This window comes from Glarea lozoyensis (genome assembly GCF_000409485.1).
Source record: "Glarea lozoyensis ATCC 20868 chromosome Unknown GLAREA3, whole genome shotgun sequence".
In the NCBI taxonomy this organism is placed as follows: Eukaryota; Fungi; Ascomycota; class Leotiomycetes; order Helotiales; family Helotiaceae; genus Glarea; species Glarea lozoyensis.
This window is the reverse complement of record NW_007360998.1, coordinates 1050997-1070412: the sequence shown is the minus strand read 5'-3', so window position 1 is coordinate 1070412 and position 19416 is coordinate 1050997. Positions and strand designations below refer to the sequence as shown.

At 46.0% G+C, this 19416-nt stretch overlaps 5 protein-coding genes across 5 annotated transcripts; 4 read left to right on the top strand and 1 right to left on the bottom strand.

Annotated features, from left to right (window-relative positions):
• Window positions 1-461: 461 nt before the first annotated feature.
• Window positions 462-1764, top strand: GLAREA_00346 (S-adenosyl-L-methionine-dependent methyltransferase; the record flags this gene model as incomplete). The annotated part of the gene is made up of 6 exons (XM_008085104.1): window positions 462-657; window positions 836-1015; window positions 1073-1107; window positions 1152-1212; window positions 1256-1270; window positions 1325-1764. The coding sequence occupies 6 exons, from the start codon at window positions 462-464 to the stop codon at window positions 1762-1764; spliced, it is 927 nt and encodes a 308-aa protein (XP_008083295.1).
• A 2006-nt stretch (window positions 1765-3770) lies between these two features.
• GLAREA_00345 (uncharacterized protein) lies at window positions 3771-4616 on the top strand (the record flags this gene model as incomplete). Its single annotated transcript, XM_008085103.1, has 1 exon — window positions 3771-4616. The coding sequence occupies one exon, from the start codon at window positions 3771-3773 to the stop codon at window positions 4614-4616; it is 846 nt and encodes a 281-aa protein (XP_008083294.1).
• A 2944-nt stretch (window positions 4617-7560) lies between these two features.
• On the bottom strand, window positions 7561-7833 carry GLAREA_00344 (uncharacterized protein; the record flags this gene model as incomplete). The annotated part of the gene is made up of 2 exons (XM_008085102.1): window positions 7561-7726; window positions 7796-7833. 2 exons carry the CDS (start codon window positions 7831-7833, stop codon window positions 7561-7563), a joined length of 204 nt encoding a protein of 67 aa, XP_008083293.1.
• A 3132-nt stretch (window positions 7834-10965) lies between these two features.
• On the top strand, window positions 10966-11791 carry GLAREA_00343 (Cu,Zn superoxide dismutase-like protein; the record flags this gene model as incomplete). Its single annotated transcript, XM_008085101.1, has 3 exons — window positions 10966-11245; window positions 11301-11386; window positions 11435-11791. 3 exons carry the CDS (start codon window positions 10966-10968, stop codon window positions 11789-11791), a joined length of 723 nt encoding a protein of 240 aa, XP_008083292.1.
• Window positions 11792-14836: 3045 nt separating this feature from the next.
• On the top strand, window positions 14837-16737 carry GLAREA_00342 (uncharacterized protein; the record flags this gene model as incomplete). Its single annotated transcript, XM_008085100.1, has 6 exons — window positions 14837-14867; window positions 14928-15046; window positions 15110-15603; window positions 15650-15727; window positions 15782-15789; window positions 15845-16737. The coding sequence occupies 6 exons, from the start codon at window positions 14837-14839 to the stop codon at window positions 16735-16737; spliced, it is 1623 nt and encodes a 540-aa protein (XP_008083291.1).
• Between the last annotated feature and the right edge of the window lie 2679 nt (window positions 16738-19416).

The following is a 19416-nucleotide window of genomic DNA, read 5'->3' as shown; positions in this document are numbered from 1 at the left end:
AATAGACATAAAAAAGAGTTAGTCGCGATGTGGTCAACAGCTTAGTAATAATACAAGGCGAAACATCGCACATGATATCAAGTTGGTCGAGTAAATATTGCATACCAGCTACTACTTATTCTGTCTACTGCGAGATAAAGTCGACGTCGTTGGAAAGTGGGGATCAAATTGGCGAAGCGCCCGATTAGGAAACGGTTGCGTAGAAGTACACGCCCCTCCGCAACACAGGCGAGGCTTAGGATCTCCATAGATAGACTGGAGAAAAAACAGCAACCTTGCAACGGAAGTATTATTTCACGTTATTTAAGATATCGGAAGTTGCGGCAGATGTAAATGAGAAACTGCGAACGGTGAGTGGTGTCAGCAAACTCCGTCTTGCGACGCGACCTCTTTGTATAAATACCTGTTCATTGCCATTTTGATACGATCAAGACATACTTCTTATCAACATTTGTATAAGGATGGAGTCAACTAACAAGCCCTCAGAGAGGACGTTCACTTCTTTTACCAGTGCTCAAGCGACGGCTTACGCATCAGCTCGACCAGCATACTCACCTGCTCTTTACGACGTTGTGTTCTCCTATCATGCTGCCACAGGAGGGCAATTCGGGACGCTGTTAGATGTAGGTTGTGGTCCTGGGAACGCTACTAGAGACCGTGAGCAACCTTTCCCTCTAAATCCCCAAATTGTTTAAATAATTATGCCATATTGCTCTTTCCATTACGAGAAACATGCCCAATGGGAAGGGGTGTTGGGAAGCCCTTTTCTTCTTTCATTGTACTGGGAGAGAACGCTGTTTGTCGTGCAACATAATGGAGTGCTAACCTGTCCAAGTGGCACGTCACTTCGAGGACGCGGTAGGCTGTGATGCTGGAGAAGGTATGGCCGAGGCTGCGAATAAATTGGGTGGGAAGTGTAAGAGTGGAAGAGATGTACGATTCGATGTCTCAAGTGCAGAGGAGTTTTCAAAGTTGGAAAGTGTGAGGGAAGGTGTTGATATGTTGACAGTTGCTAGTGAGTGGCCATTACACGAGACTTGAAAAGAAGCGAGTTTCTAACGATGATTCCCAGTGGCAGTAAGTGAAAGCGTCGAATTCGTGGTTCCCGTTAATGTATATACTTATAGGCACATTGGTTCGACATGAACAAGTTCTGGGCAGAAGCCGCCAAAGTTGTTAAGCCCGGAGGGACAGTTGCAATTTGGACTCGAGGTATGATCCCCACGAAAGATTATTACCTAGCTAATCGAATTAGTTTCTGGATTTCCACGTAAGTTCTTGAGCGACGTGCCTGATTCGAACATACAGTTGACCTTCTGCTCAGACCCTAAGATGGAAAAGGCTACCGAAATAAATGAAATCGTGTTCCGATTCGAACGTGATATACTCCTGCCCTATGAACTTCCTGGCAATCGGATGTCAAGAGAATTGTACGCTAACATACCTCTGCCTTGGCAAGTAGATCCGATAGTCTCGTCCTTCTTAGAGTCAGACTTTATTAGGCACGAGTACGATAAAGACGGGGTGCTTTCCAATGGGGAGAGCTTCTTCGGCGGGGATTACACTGCCAACTTAAGGCAGATTGAGAAGGGTTTGGCTACTTCGAGTATGGTCATAAGATGGCGAGAGGCTCACCCAGGTTTGGCTGGAACCGAAAAAGACTGTTTGAGGGTTTTCATCGAGGAGTTGAGAGAGGTGCTGGGTGGGAAAGACGAGATTGTCTCGGGCAGTGCGACTGTGATTTTGTTGTTCAAGAAGACGTGATAGATACCAGCTGAAAGTGTTTATTGACTGACTCGACAAGTTGCTTTGATGAAGGTTAGCATGAGAGAAGAAAGACATCAATATCGGTAAGCTGAACTTCCGCCTCATTGAAGAGTCAAGCCCTCCCCGGACACGTGGTGAGGTTGTGCAAAGCCTCCAATATTGTATCAATTACCCCTCATCCGCTTCTCTTTTGGCGGCCAAAAAGAGATGCTGCTTGATGAAGCACCCTGCAAAGGGGGAATCGTACTTTCATCACTATCACCTTACTGGTCGGCTTCCTAGGTCTCTTTCCCAAACCGTCAACTCTAGCCAATATGATCACCACCACCAGCTGTCGCACAGACAAGGTTCTCCAATATCCCCTCAATTTCAAGGATGCTCAAACGCGCACAACATCTCAATCTGCACTGTGTCACTCTTAAACCCTGAGGAGGCTTGATATCTGAGTGGCATAAGCCCGGAAGCAACATCACATGATGTTTAAGCCAACATTGGGCTTTTTTGGGTGTTTGACTGAATAGGTCTCGAGATGACATGCTTCAAGCAATAAGACTGGTGGCAACAGAGGAGGATCTGAGTCCATTTCAGACCATGAGAACTTTATGAGTTTAATACAAGTGATGACTCGATGATGGATGATCTGTAGGTGATGCGGATTATCGCTTCGGCAGTCATCCGGCGTCGCGCACTTAACACGAAAAGTCGCGTCCCGACGCGTCGACGCGTTGATGTAATTTCCTTTTCCCCTCGAAGCACCCAATGGAACATCCCAATGACTTGCAGCAGAAGACGCGGTGAGCGAGGCCGAAACGTGAGGATTGCCTTGCAGGTACCTATTGGCACGGTTAGTTTGGCTATGAACTGGGAAGCAAGATAACGAAGAGAGGGAAGATGAGAGACAGTTCTTGAGGCTATCGAGGAAAGGGAGATGGTGTAGATGATCCAGATGCTTTGCATTGTGGAGAAGGGATGGAGAAGCATTGATATGGAGGAAAAAGCAATGGACGAAAGACGGAGGGGCAGAGTAGTCATAGGTCTCCAGACGCGTGTGAAAGACGTCTTTGTGTAAACCGCGTTTTCCGCGTAAAGTGGTTCCCTTTTGCTACTCCACAGACCATGGCAACCAGCATGAATGGGAGTTCGAGGGACAAGAGAGCATGACGACTGCCAATCGAAGCAGCATCGAGATCTGCGAGATGATGACGAGGACGAGGACAAGTGTGTGCTATTCGAGGAGAAGCACTAGAATCCCCTTCCCCTTGCTGCGATTGCGATTAGTGAGAAACATGACTTGAAAAAAGCCTCAACCGCAGTCTGCGCCGGATATCAATCTGTATCTACTATCGATAGCGAAGGGGAGATACGGGGCAAACCCCTTTGCTGGGACCAAAGGGATTGATTGCCTGGTGTCGCCTACGTCCTCGAGTTCACTGAAGCCATCCATCCATTGCAGCAATTACAGCGGTGATGAGACACATAGCCTCCTAGATTCGACAAAGAAATAGAAACCCTCTCGAACTATTGACATTGAGCCGCGTTGGGTGCTAAGGATATCCAGATCATTTTCTGAGTGCAAGACGAGACGCAAATCCTCCCAACGTCCCTTGGAGATCGAGGAAAGTGCTTCGAGGGCGCCCCGGGGGTGTGATGGTCACCGTCACCCGACCTACAGGGGTCCTCACGGGGATTAACTGCTGAATTATTATATCGCGGGCAGGCCCCACGACCGTTTGGAAGGGCTTTCTCCTTCTACATCCAACTTGCCGCACCTGCATAGAAGAAAACAAATTCGAGAATTACTCAACACCACGTCGTCGCATACACATCCAATTACGTGCAGCGACTCTGCTGAACAGCGCGAATCACAAGATATAGTTTCGGAATCCCAATTTCGACATTGAGGAGCTCCGATCTCTGCCGGCGCATCCATCCGCGCCTCGCTGAGCTTCTTCGTCGCATCGCGATCGCAACCAAATACATCCACAACTCCAGCCGACAGCACCATGAACACAGCAAGCATGCTACTTCCGTCCGCATTTGCCTGCGAATCTTCGCAACCATCGACCCCCAAAACCCGATTCCAATCGCGAATGCGCTTCGCATCACCGCCTCTCTCTCCACCACCGCCATCCTCAACAGGCAACCCACCAGCGGCTCTCAATAACCTCTTCTCGACCTGCCGCGCACTCCAGTCCTACCTGAACCCTTCTCCGATTCCGAGCCAACTGCCTTCACCCCCAACAACCCACGCCGAAGTGCCAGTCGCCCTATCACCATCACCACTCAAGCTCCGTCTGCGCACGCGCAACAAGGATAATGAGAGCACAGCAGCCTTGACACCGCGCAAGAGAATCACCAAGAGAACACCGGTACAAGTGCCCAGAGGCTTAAATAAGAGACGAAGAGAGGACGCCGACGAGATGAGCCGTGCGACTTCTGAACAGCAAGAAAACACTACACCTCTCCCGTCGGATTCTGAGGATGAGCCAGTGAATTCGAGACCAAGCACCCCAAAACGTCAACGTATCGCGCCGGAAAGCTTGCCATTAGGATTAGATCGAGGAGACTTCCATCTTTTGCATTTACAGCAACAACCGCAATCAAGCGATCACATCTTGCAGAGTGTAGAGGGCAATGAGGAGTGGAGCACAGAAGAAGATCGCATGCTCGTGGAACTGGTACTGGAGAAACTGAAACTCAGTAAGAGTGACTGGCAGGACTGCGCGAAAAGTCTGGGCAAAGATCGCGGAAGTGTAGGGAAGCGGTGGAAGAGTCTGATGGGTGCCGGTGACGTGGGACTGAAGAGGGGTGCGCCGAGGAGAGCGAAGTTACACGGGACGTGGAGATGATTCTTGTCTAGATGTTGGAGACTTTATCTGACGATGTTTGCTTTTCTGTTTAGAATATTAGGGTTGGAGTTTTGGAGGAACGAAAGGAGTTTTGAATCTTGTGTTTTTTTGGGAGGTTGGTTTGGGGGAAGATATCCTATGCTACTTACTACCATCCCGTTGAACTAGAACGTGGGATTTCTACTTGTTTAATTTTATTGATACATCTTACATGTTGCCTGCTGAGCTTAATAGTGATTGTATTTGACGGCGTGGTAGCTTACCTGACATGATGCGATTCTTGTATGTGTGAGGGTCATTCTCTGAGCGAGCAGGCGAGCCACATATCTCCCATCCAAGAGTCTCCCATCTCGATCTCAATATGTGAATTAATAGCAGTAACTTCCTTGTCCATATGTGAGGCAATTCGATGCCATTTGGAAGCTGTTTCCCGTCCATGAGTTTCGTAAGGTGGAAGTGGTGGTCTCGTTGAGCCAAATGGACATTGCTGTTGGTGAAGATGGTAGTGGAATTTTGGGACGTTGACAAGGCAAAATTAAATGCACCTACTGTCTTTCTGACACAATATATGATGTGAAGGCGGCGTAGGGAGTAAGGAGTATAGGTTGTTTATTATGATGCTATGTGGTTGACGGACTTTTCGGTACAGTTCTATGTTAGTGGATCATTTCACGATTTTATATATGGAATGGAGCATTTCTGTCCGTGAGTCCATTCCATCATGATGGGGACTGCAAAGATGTGTCTGAAGTCGCACTTTGCGTCTCGGTGTGCCATGGACGGACGAGTATTGCAACTCAGCTTGTAGCTTTCCGAGCCGTGGGTTCTAGCAGTTAGAAGTGAGCGGAAAACCAACAGATGATGTACTGGCAGCATGAACAGCAACCTTTTGTGTATCGTTGGTTTGCGTGGAGAGACGTTACAGGAAATATGCTAGTGATAAGGTCGATGTAGTAAAGAGAAGTAACAGCAATCAGCTCGCAAAAATACCCCCACCAGCGATTTTCTAGCAAGGATTATAACTGACGCTCTATCTCGACAGTCTAGTACCTACCAGTAAAACAATCATACCAACTTAAAACCACATTTATATCCCCTATATAACATCCAACCCATTTTAAACCCCCATACCTGCAACCGGGTCATCCAAAACCCCCCATCTTCCCTACCCAAAACCTCTCTCGTATTTCCAAATTCCCAAAGCGTATAGCCAGCCCTACCCACTCTCCCTGCGACCCCTCGGATGGATTTTCCGAACAACACATACATACATTAAATCCTTCTCCCCATACAAGCACGCTCTTCCTTTGGTGGGCTGGACGTACGAAATCGGGGCTCCGAGAGTTTGGGGACGGAAAGGGAAGTTCTTAGGGGAGGAATGGCTAGTTGGGAGTTTGAAGGGTGGGTGATTGGGTTTAAGGATAGGAGATGCATGAATGGAGGGTTATCAGATGATCGTGATTGTGAGCGGTGACGGATGTCGCTGGTATGCGGGTTTGGGGTGGTATTTTTAGAATGGGGTGGGATTGGGGATGGGTGTGGCTTGATGGCTTGGTGGTAGGTATGGAGTTTGGAGTACGGATATGCATGATGTATGTTGAAAACGTGGAAGTGGAGGTAGAGGAGGAAGGTGGTGGTGGCTGGGATGTGATGGGTAGGTGGGTAGGTAGGTGGGAGATGGTATATCAGATGTATGTTGAATTAATGGAGCAGGTAGGTGGCAGATGTGATATCTCGATTAGCTTATGGTCAGGATCTACCTATCTCTTTAGAGATTTCCTATTCAAGAACCCAATCTCAACTTGGAATAGCCCCTTCTTCATGCCTTCGCCTAGACTCATATTCAGGTCTCAACAGCTAAAGCGTTTTACCTATCCACTATACAGAATGTTTCTTCCCCTGTCTGTACATGAAGCCACAGAGGAGTTTAGAAGAAATGTTACTCAAAAAGCTCTTCAAGAAACTGAATTATAAAATTTTATACTGAGATACTCCACATCAGTAGAAATCGACAAACCGACCTCTCGACTTCTCGTTCCCACTTACTATCAACCCACCACCTTCCTTCTAACTTCTCCGTCTCTAATCCAATTTAGTTGAAAATTGTGAAGCAAAGTTATTGGATGTGCAACATCGATATGGCTGATCGGGCGATCATATGAAACCCTCCGGTGTCAATTCACTAGCGAAACTTAATTCTTTTGTTGCATGTCGCAGCCTGGAAACTTTAGGCAATGAAGCCTGTAAAGTGAAATTTTCAGCGTGTTTTCAGGGCGTCTTCCATCTTGGCTGAGTGGCGCAGATTGATCGTAATCTGGAATCGAACGAATAAGGTATTGAGCGCTCCCATGCCAACACCTAGCCTGATGTCAGTCAGCTATTCGTCTTCCGAAAGAGTTGGGTCATGTCGATTCCCAAGAAGCCTTACGCTCCTCTATCAATACCAATACCAAACCCATCTTTATACGTCTAGGTATTCAAAGTTTCCTACTCCTGCAATGTCAAAGTTTCACTAGGGAGGGAAAGTCTTGATTATGAACCCAGTAAACAATGGTTCAGTATACAGTATATATGCACATCTCATGCTCCAAAGACCCAGATACAATCCATTCGTTGAATGTTACACCGTACGCCATGCCAGACCATTCTGCCATTCTAATCGCCACTTGTATACACCCAAGTCCCACCTGCCGCTCACTGCCCTTGAACTTCTTCCACACTCCACATCGTCAAACGTTTGTTTTCAAATCGAGTTTCCGTTTAGCCTAATTTGTTGACTACGATAATGTTATCGCACCTCTTCGGTTTTCTCTGAGATGAAGGTAGGCTTGGAAACTGCAGCCGACAAGGAAGATCTAAAACATCGAATTAGAACTCGACGATTCCAAGACAGTACCAATATCCCATTTGTGAAAGACATCATAAAATGCCATACGCATCTTTATCAGGTTGTACGTACCGCATAGACAACTACCGCCGAGAATACCGTTCCAGCAACCGCTTTGCCATCCTCCGGATCCTCCGTTGAGCCCATCATAGAATGGTGATTCGCACTGAAGAGGGCACCGATGACTGATAGAATTACAATCGCGAAACAGGAGATAACGATGCTATTTCAAGACTTTATTAGCTTCGGAATTCGAGTTCATCGCTTGACGTTGAACGCAAGCAAATCTTACCATGACCACGCCTGCATAACCCCTACGACTGGCTTCATAATTGCGGTATCGTTGAGTAGAGCTGGGAGAAGCTTTAAGGTATTCGGATGAACGTGCGACGCCGACGGTAAGACAGGTAGGTGTTGTCGTTATAGTTGTGAGGCTCTTCTTGGGAAGCTCTGCGTATCATGGCGTCGTCACGATAGCTTAAGCGCTACGCCGCATTGGCTCTAGCGCGATGTGTCTCTTGGCGAAAGTCTTCATCACTCTGGTTGCTCGCTCACCAAAAACAATCATCATATAATTTCAACGAATGTCATTCTCGCAATTTGACAAGGCGAAGATACTCACTATTCGCGATTATCTATCGCTCTGAGTACTTATCTGGTTAACCTCAGAGGTTACACTTCAGCTCCAGCACATCCAAATATTACAGCGTAAACACCTCCGCCGGCGACTTGCGCAAGTTGTTTGACACGCAACTGCCATTGAGGTCATTATAATACAAAATTCGGATTCTACGCCAGTACATCTCTTTTGAATCACGCCCACCACGTATTGTTTGTACTCTCAGGAAAACTCCTACATGCCACTTGAGATGTCTTGCTCTGTGGCAGTCAGCAATATTTCTCTGGACGCATCTCGAGGTCTTCGTCCAATTGCAGTACATCTATCGTTTGGAGCAATCAAATTTCGCGTGCCCTCGTCAGGTACTCGATCGATTTCCAGTCAGGTCTATTGATGAGGAATGAAAAATGCTGTTCTCCGTTACCAGTTCTTCACGCTTCTAGCTTTTCAAGGAAGCGAATATCAACACAGGTCTAACTTCTCACCACAATTGATATCGACTGCGTACTAGGTTCTCAAGATTTGGACTGCTGTCAATAAAGGTATCACCCTATCTCAATGTTCATGTCCATCTTGTCAATCTCGAAGAGTTGGACGCTATATACCTTGTTCAACTCCTTCTGCTAAGCGCTTTGTTCTGGTCACTCGTCATAGTTAATTCTTCTTCTATCCACTATCAACAGTCATATGAGAAAGCTTAGCTTCTATTTCTGCAATCCTTATCGGTAATTTTGCTGGTTTCTAGGAATCGTTGGATTAGAGGTCGCGGCACAGACGTCATTTGACCCTCATCGTAATTCCTACGTACGAGGTAGAGTTTTCACAAAAGGCCTGCATTACAATATGATTCCTCATAGGCCGGAGGAATTGCCTATCATGAATCCGGCTCTATGAGAGTGTGACGAGTTCCCTTGTTGGTGAGCGTCACATATGTTGAGACTTTCAGCTATTAAGAAGACCCCAGTAGGGAGCCTTTTCAACAACGCTTCCAAAGTGCGTATCAGAATACCGCTCTATCACACCTAAAGGTATTATTGTACTGGAGGGAATACCCTATCTCAGGGTACCTTGGCACGATCTCTGTTGTCAGGACTGACTGTTGGGTAAATCGGATGAAGACTCATGAAATGGGTTCAACGGCTGTGTAGACCATTCAAAGGCCAAGCGCGACCATATTTTGAGCCTTGCTCCAAGAGCCCTATAGTACCAGGCCCATTCTTGCCCACAAGAGCTTCTCATGCTCATGACAGGCACGACTGACCAGCTTTGATTCGAAAGGTTGCGCAACACTCGGACCTTTACCAAACCTCTTCCAAAAAGTCACTGACTTTTGCTGCTCGGGGACGACCTTGAAACATCACAAGTGCTGTGGGAGGGCCTTTCCTTAGGGCGAACAATATCCTCTTCGGGAATTGTCTTGCCGCAATCGCTGGGGTTTTAAGTCGTCACATTCATCGAGATGTTTCTTGGGGATGTGGAAGAGTTTGACATCAATCGAAAAGGGCGTGGGATGATGCATATTCGTAAAAACCCAGGTCCTTTCAGGTGCTATTCCATATCCAAAATTAGGGCTTGGAAAGTCTCACCAAGACAGAGGTTGGCAATGGATTGGCAATGGACAGCACACTTCAAAGCACTTGCCGGAAGCCAGTCCAGTGGTCCTCGAAAAGATGTTTGAAACAATCACTAGAATCGACAACGCTCATTGGCAACCGTGGCGCGAAGTTTGCTGCTCGCAGTCAGCACAGACGGTGACAGAACAACACCCAACGAATTGGTGGTGGCACAGAGCCAATCTGCATCCAGCATCTCCACTGGATCTCCCAAATGATTGATCCGAAGCGCGCTCGGTTGAGTCGGTTCAGGGTCTGCGACCCCTGAGCCCGCTGGCAGAAAGCTTGGCCATCGGTAGAATGCCAAGCACACAAGGCACGATGGATCACAGTGATGATCGCTACTTCATCACTGGCAAATATCAATATCTGTGATCCCGTAAGTCGAATCCAATTTGCGCTGCTAAAGGCGCAATTTGGTAAAATGTCCTTCGGTATTGGACCGTCCGTGCCACCAAATGCCGTCAAGCTCAATGCCTCTTCAAGCAAAGGCGCGAGTATCAGCTATCTCCAGAATCCGCTGCTGGATGTATCTGTACCCGTACCGGACCACAGAAACTTATACGATGAGTTGCCAGCCGTTGCGGGAGATGAAACGACACGTTGGGTATGGCCGTCGATACGCCTTTCTGGTAGGGCAACAGTGCTTTGCATGCACCGAAACAGAATGACTGGGTAGAGCTCCCCTGCTCGGGTCTGTAAGCTCGTGGATGACAGGATTTGACACCGCATTTGGCGACTCGTGCTAGCAAAACAAATCCTCTAACCGACCACGGGATATCCATTCTGCCAGAAAGCTCAACATGACTGGGAAATGGTTTGTTCTGCTATTGAGGCGCAGCTGTGTGACAGGGTACCTTGCATCTTGTTAGGTCAGAGTCACTTCCTTTGAGATGAAATATAAATGGCGATTGCCAAGCCCATCTTGGACTTTATATTATCCATAAACCCCCAATCTCGTTTCCCCAACCTCCTCCTCCTGATAAACAGTAGCCGACCCCTCGCTTCTGTTAACACTCGTTTTTGCTCACCTGTCAAAGACATTACTCTCGTGGAGGTCTCTTACTTTAACCTTAATTGATTAATCATAATCAACAGCTATTCACTGCTGCTACCAGTAAGTACATTCATCTGCGCAACCGCGCCCCACACAATACTTAAAAACTCACACATCTTAGAACTTGTTCTTTTTTCTTTCCGATTTACAGGAAATCTTCTCGGCATTTCAATATGCACGCAACTACTATCGTTTCGGTCGTATTGACCACACTTCTCGCCAGTGTGCGCGCTCAAAACATCACCACCGGCGAGTTGGGCAATGCTACTGTTGTCGATAACAATCCACCCGGAGCCACATATCTTGCGGTTCTTCCTGAAAAACAGTTCTTCAACCCGAGTGACCCTCGAGGAAATGTTAAAGGTTCGGTATCTGCAACTGCAAGCCCTGACGGAATCGGAGTTGTCTACTCTGTCTCGCTTTCCAACTTCCCTACCTCTGGAGGACCATTCAGTAAGTTTTCCCGTGCAACTCAATTGTGTTGTTACTTTTCTGACCGTTTCTGTAGCATACCATCTTCACGTTGACCCAGTTCCTGCGGACGGAAATTGTACGAAAACCCTTGCGCACTTAGATCCGTTCATCCGTGGCGAAGTACATAACTCCTCCACAACTCAGAATTGTAAGCTAACAATACATCAGGTTGTTGCATGCGATCCTAAACTCCCACAAACTTGTCAAGTCGGTGATCTATCCGGAAAGTATGGAAAAGTTACGAATGGTTCTCTCGTGCAGACATACACCGACCTTTTCTCCTCCACCCGTCCAGGGCTTGGTTCCTTCTTTGGCAATCGATCAATCACGTTCCATTTCGCAAATAAGACCCGTATCACATGCGCGAACTTCACATTGCTTGGCAGCGCTACCATCCCCCCAAGCACTGGAAGCAACACCTCGGCGACTGCTACACCTACAGTTGTCTTCGCTGGCTTAGGAGCTAGGAACATGGCTAGTGCGGGCATGGCATTAGGCGCAGCTGCTCTTGCTCTGTTACTATAATATATCGGTGCAAATTCCTGTCGCGAGGCTTTCAATGTTGGTAATTATAATGAGATGAAGGACTTTGATGAAAACCAGTTCATTGGAGTTTTGGGATAAATGCATTATGAGACTTGGACGGGGAAAGGAAAATGATTAATCGGAGGAGAATTGGGTGTTGCTCATCACCTGTAATTAGATGATTCATATGTGTTTGCAGAAGACAGAAATCAGAAGCTCGTAATCTAAGAATTCTTGTGTCATTCCATTATGATATGTTGTTCGAATGTGCGGAGTCAAAAGAGACCTTACATCGGACTCAACCCTTTCTAAATCATGACTTCTTCCTATTCTCTCATTCACATTTTACCTTAATTCCCATCCATCTACACAACCCGTCTCTCATTCACATCCCGACTCACCCAATTTCCACCACTGACTCCCCCTACAACCTCCCCTCACATCCTCCACAGCCCACCACCCCCAATCTCACTCCGCCGCTACCCAATCCGTACAAACCCCTACCGAGCATCACAACTCTGGTACCTGCATACAATCCGTGCACCGCACCGCACCCCACGGTCATAGCGATACGAACGGAATAAGCTTCGTTGGTTTCACCATGCCAAGACTTCTGACAGGACTGGGTGATCTGTGCGACGGATGAGTCGTTGCTGGGTTTGGATGTTTGTGTGATTGTTTCAGAGATGCGAAATCGTGAACTGTGCGCTTGGCGTGGAATGTTTCGAAGGGCAGCGTTTTCGGATGTCGGGATTGGATGGGTACGGATGTTCGGGTCTGATGGATAGATGGATTGATGGGAGAGTGTAGGGTTTGGTGTTTGAGCCGAGGTAAATGATCTTTGACGGATATGAGTTGTAATTTATCACGATCAAGAGAGACATATTAAACACTGCATGGAAAACAAGAGCCTATTACTACAGATTACCAGTGTGTTGTAAGCCTGATGGGACTCTCTCTTGAGTAAAATTACAATCACTTCACAGAAGCTGCAAAACGTCTTTCTAACACTCCTTTCTCAACAGACATATTTACAACTTTTTTAAGGAGGAACACACTATGTGTGCTCAATCAAATTGTATGAATACAGCATTTAAAGCAGAATTTATATTTTCTTATAAGGGGGTATTTCGTGAGACTTGCAAGACAATGGTGTCCCGCCGTCTAAGAAACCCCTCCCACGGTGAGTCCACCAAATTCGCTATTTGATCTTACCCAAACATTCCAAACCATCAAAAATAGGTAAAATCTGCCAGCAACATGTCGTCGTACATCTCCCTTGTACGTACGGAGAATTAACCTTACCTTCGCAACCTTGTGCTGATCGGATTTCTACTTTCGCTTCTTTTTTAACCCTGAACCTGGGACGGAAGACATTTCGTCAAACGAGAAATGTTCAACGACATCTCTTTACCTCTGATGGATTAGAGAAACCTACCAGCGAGATCATCGACGTTTACTATCCAGCAATAATAGCGGCCAACGATGAAGAGGCGTAAAGTGTTGCGGAGTAACCTCTCCTCTACTGATGAACCCTTCGAGATCGAGCGACAGCATATGACACTCGGCAACGTTAGGATTAGCGTGCACGATATTGCTTTCATTGAGTTGTTCAGGCTTTTGAGTGTTTGCGCTGGAAATTGGGGATTATCGGTCAATTAATATTTTGGTCTTTTGGTCCCCAGTGGAAATGTGGAAGGCATCCATTCAAAATCATTTGCCACCACTTTGGAACTGCAAGAGAAAGAGGTATGTTCCGTGCTTTAACAGTACTTAAGAATTCCACATTCGCTTAGAATTCCTACGAAATCCAGGCTATTTTATCCCGAGGTCTGCATGGAGCACTTACTTCGTACATGACTGAAATAACCAGCCCTCCACATCTGTGCACTCCGCTAAAATAGTGTAAAACTAGAGATATCCAGCGAATCATTGTCTAAGATTGAATGAGACTTTATCTTATTTGGTAAAGATGCTGTATAGGGTGGCGGCGGCGAAAGCTGGTTATTTCAGTCATGTACGAAGTAGTACACGCGTATTCGGTGCATCACTTCCTGGTCTAAACCTTATTTTGACTATCCAGCCGCCTATCTTTCAACCCAATTGGAGTTTTTCCGGTTTGCAATCAGTATTTCAAGTAAAGATCTACTTTGCGTCAAGTAGAGCCGGGTTAATGTTCCTAGTCTTTCCGGTCTTGGTCTAAGGCCGGGTCGTCGCGCTCTTGAACGGCTTCAAGGTTCTACTAGCTCTAAGCCGTCGAGGTACCATCAATATGGCGGTCAAGATAAGTTCCTCTTGGTCGCAAAATCCACAAAATTCGCCTCTTCTGTTTCCCCTCTTTCGATTTGGCCGTTTTTCAGCCACGCGACTCCAATCTTCCGAGTACAACATTGTTTCCAGCCATGTCCGGATTGTTGTGGCTGATATCAGAGCTCTCCATTGTCGCGGGGCTCATGCCTTGGTTGTTGTGATAACGTGGATATGAATCTTTGATCTAACAGTCTCTTGCAACGAAGCTTTCACGTTCGCATTGTATCACTGCTCTTGAGCACCTCACCCCTGCCGAGGCTGGGTTGAAGCTACCTGAACGGAAGTCACCATGCTGCTAAATATGTAGAATAAGAAAACACTGTTCCTCTAGTTTCAATACTTTTTGATGCAGTAGTTCTCGGGGAAGTTGAACCGTGCATTGAGATGCACCTTGGATACTGGAGCTAGGAATCTATCTGACGTATGAAGGCTAAAACCTACGCTGCGCAACACCTTAGCAGGAAGATCATCAACAACTAAGGTAGAGGAACGCCTCATCAAGCCCCTACGGCATAATTCTACGATCAGCAACTGCAAGAGGAGCAGCTAGTATTAGAAAATTGGGGAAACACAAATCCAACTACATCCCAACCTCCTCTTTTATCTTTCCCAACCATAACTTACCCCAGATTCGATGCGAGTTGGCTTTCTCTCTTGCATGTTCTTCTGCGAGAGACTGGAAATCGACTGCATTCATGTTTCACTTTTACAAGCCTCAATAACCAATTGTTCACAATGGGTGATGATAATAGGGGGCCATTATTAGGTGCGTTTGTATTCTTATTAGAGTCCTCTAAATTGTCTAAGCACATCTAATTTGTAACAGCCGCTGTGACTTCGGTTCTTCTGGGACTTGCAGTGCTATTCACATCGCTTAGGTTCTATGTCAAGTGTTTTTTAACCAAGAGTTGGGCGGCAGACGATGCACTTCTTCTCATCTCTCTGGTAAGAAGCGGTTTTTTTCAGGATTATTATCTTGTGTTCCAGTATGTGCTGATTGATGAATAGATTTTCTTCATACTGTTCTGTGTGGGCTCTATAGTAGGAGTTTCCTATGGGACAGGACAGCGCCTTGTCGACATCGAAATTCAAAATGTACCGACAGCATTGAAGTTATGGTATCTAGGGGAGCTGTGGTATACACTCACAACCTGCTTTGTCCGACTATCCATTGCAGTTTTCCTTTTCCGTCTTGCAACGAAGCCAATGCACAAGCTGGTCATCTATGTCGCAATTGGAGTTAATATTGTTCTGTCTTTGGTATTCTTCTTCATGGCAGTCTTTCAGTGTCGTCCCGTGGGATACTTTTGGAAACAGTATACGGGAACGAAGGGTAGTTGTTTTGGACCGGATGTGATTCCAAGTGCTAGTATAGCGCACTCTGTAGTATCCTTTTGTGTAGACTGGGTGCTGGGGTTTCTTCCATTTGCCATCCTCTACGACCTTGAGATGAGAACGCGTACCAAAGTCTCTGTGGGATTGCTTCTCTCAATGGGATTGCTGTAAGTGTTTCTATCTCCGCCGATACAACGTGCTAATATAAGACAGTGCTGGTATTGCTACGTTGATTCGGATTCCCCAGATACATGCTCTAGCTATAACAGATGATTGGCTCTACAAGACTGTGTAAGTAGATATTCTACATGGACCACAGTACGAACTTGGCTAACAATAATACAGTAATGTCGGTATGTCTGGTCGTATCCATCATCTTCTAACGAGAAAATGCTAACAAAATATCAGCAATCTGGTCTACGGTCGAGCCTGGCTTAGGTATAATGGCTATAGCCGGCGCAACGTTTCGGCCCCTTTTCCGCTCTTTCTTCTCTACACGTAGTGGTACTCAAACGGGGATGACAACATATCATACCCACAACGGCACACAACTTGATCAGTGGCGAGGTAGTCCGATGTCTTGCAAACGGCCGTCAACTGCTGCCGGCCTCTCTGTTACATTTCCATACAATGCAGTTCAGGAAAGGTCATCCGCAACACCCACACCGACGCCACAGAATGACGACAAGATCGCACGAAGCCCAGTATCGGCAAACTTCGATTTCGCATTTGAGGACAAGACGCGCACGATGACGAGCACGCAAAGCAGCCCCTTTTCAGACAGAAATGAATTGCGGACACCTACGAGCCCAACCTTTCGCTTTCCCAGTCCACAAATACAGTACGAAGTCGCAGATCGAGGGAGTAGAGTATGGGTTCCTACATCACTTCAAGTCCCACGTATGGATGGGATTACGGTCCAGCGCACCGTCGAGATACATGAAGACCTTCACGACGAGACGCCAGAGGGTTTCTTGCGAAGCGAAATTGGGAGTATCGGAATGGGTTCGGTTTCATCGCGATCGAGCATTAAAGACGGTAGAGCTCCGTCGTTGCATAGAATAGGAAGGCAGGACTCGATGACTATTATACGTGAGGATGGAATGATATCCAGGCCGGGGATGAGAGCTGAATGGGACGTTGTGCGGCCTGGAACCGCAAAGAGTGATGTCAGTATTCCCAGGTCGGCGACTGCGAGAAGTGAGTTTGTCGGTATGAGAGATGGGTCGAGCTTGGAAATAACCCGGAGCGAGAATGGGCCGCCTTCTGGGAATGTTTGTTCGATGGATGCCTTTATATGACTGATTTAGCGAAATTTGAATATAATATATTAGATCATTAACAGACCTGGGTGCAATATTACAAGTCGGCTTTGACTCTGCTTGGTTTCTGGAAGATCGATCCGAGATGCCCAAGTTCAGGCACGTCAACAGAGCATGGGAGGCGATAGATAAAACCCCCTTGAGGGTTTGGTACCTACCTAGGTACGTAGGTATCAAGACGACGATCACTGAGAATCATAAGTCCCTAAGTACCTAGGTAGGTAGATTAGACTTCATAGTCCGATGTCCCTCTTTTCGAAGTGTATGTCCATTGCTAAGGCTCAGATCCATCTCCAGAAGTCCTTTGAGGTAAGGCCCATGGTCCCAAACCCAAACGAACAACCTGGAATCAAACTCTGATAATACCTACCTAGGTACCTAGGTACTGGTCTAAATCCAAGCTCACATGATGAATTGGCTCAACTTCACATGAAGCTATATCCATGTTCTCAGTCCATTCATTCGCGTGCATTACTTTAGGAACGTGCACCACAACAACGGATCGGGACGAAAATTGACTTTTTGCCAGTGCTACTGCATGAACCTTATTTTAGATGTTTGCCTCTTCTTTTTAGCAGTTTATATGCCATGGGCGTTCCGTTTACGTCAACACCTCACTTTGCGAGTCATGAAACAGTTGAAGAGAATCTCGGATGTGAGCTGGCGAGGGGGGGGTTTATACTCGCAAGTAGTCTCGTTGACCCACTTTGCTATTTCGTTCCTTCTACATTCGTTGTGTCATGACCGAACTTGTAGAGGTCCCGTTAAGTGTTGCCCACTCAAGATGCACACATGGGCAGTTGAGGCCCATTGACACAACCTCTTTCTCAAGAACAGGGGTGTAAACAGTCAAGGAACGCAAACGTCAAGGGACCTCTACTTGGTCGAAACTCGTTTTGACAGGTCACGTCGTTTTGACCACATTACTATAAATGTCTCCTTAATTAAAGTGTTTTGCGACGGTCAACACTGTTGGCAATAAGAGAACTTATGGACTTTCGGTAGATGTTATCAACTTGAGACTAAGCGTAGTTAAGTACTTAAGTAGCTAGGAATTCAGTAGAGTTTAGGAATGGCTCATCTAGTGAGAGTCGTAGACGAAGCAAGATTTCGTGTTCTATTGTCAACTTGATAAAAGCAATATACTATATTGTTTCTATTAGAACGAATATATTTTGGTTGTGACTGCCACATATATGGGTAGGTTATAGGTACCTACCTTGAGCTTGTATCTACCTAGGTAGATGCTTATATTTTTAATGCTTCTCTTGAGCTAAAAGCATTCGACAGCTTCCATGGTGGCTGTACTTTAAATCATTTCAAAAATGTCTGTTTGTGTTAGGGGTGATTCTGTAACCAGATGCCTCTTTCTGCGAATTGCTGAGCCATGTGCAAAGCCTTATTGGAAATAACATACGTCTGCTTACAACTTGATTACCATCACTCTCAAAGGTATTCTCCAAATATTTGCAACCTCCTATTTAAACTCGAGATAACAACAGCTGGTGCGATTTTGTTTTGGTATAAAAGTATTTTCAAGCTAATGATGTTAGCAGCTTACCAGAATAGACATTTACAAGTCTTTATCTGGTGTCTAGGTGTCCCTCTGTAGGCTGTTTGTCTCAAACAATGCTCGCAAGCTACCTCAGATATAAATGATCTCACTTGGACAAAATAAGTTGAAGTTCAAACACGATATTTCTTTGATGAAGTTAACAAGCTATTATGTATTTCTGTCATTGTTTTCATTAAATAGACCTTTCAGACTCTGCCAAAGATTATTCATGCTCACGCCTATGCGTCTGATGGATGCAACTGGGAGAAGCTGTCTAAACAGCAAACAACTGCTGTTAGATTTTCTGGAACCAATTTTGACAGGAATTCCTATCACAGCTGTGCGTTGAAGATGAGCTGCGTCACTTAGGTATTTACCCGATGTCCATCAGTCAATAATCTATGCTCATATTGTTGCTTGGAGACCGCTCATCTTTCAGCAGTTTCGAAACAAGACTAAGTAGTATCAATCGTGATGAGTTGAGGACAGGTGACAGCTCCATCCTTCATTTCAATTTGAAACCCTTAGACCAACCCATTGATATGAGTTTGCCCGACTCACTCCATGAAAGTCCTGATGCACGCTGTGACCGAAATATGCACCTGGGCAGTTCCTCGTCAGTCTTTCCCACATTTCAAAGCTTATTGGATATAATTATTGACCTACAGAACCACCGTTCTAACGGAGATCTGAAGGATTGAAAATCCAACCACAGTATTCTTTGAATGAGCATGGTTCAATGTGAGAACTGTTTCAAGCAGACATACGAGGGCAAGATTGATTCAGTCATTAGCGAGATAGCACATTATATGAAAGAGAAACACCGAATATCATCTAATTTAATTGGGATAATGGGAGACAGCATAAACAGGTTGCCAATTAAGAAGGTTCGGAGACACACAATTCTCCATTCCGATTTCAGGGATTGGCCTATTGCCAGTTAAATCTGTAGATCGCTGACATGCAACAATGAGAAATAACAAAAGTAACTGGTATACCAACCTGGAATGATGGAAGTTGTGCATCTTCAAAAGAGGATTGACAATCTACTAGATTAGTTCTATAGCTGAACTCTCTGGCTCAAACGATATTATCAGCTCTTC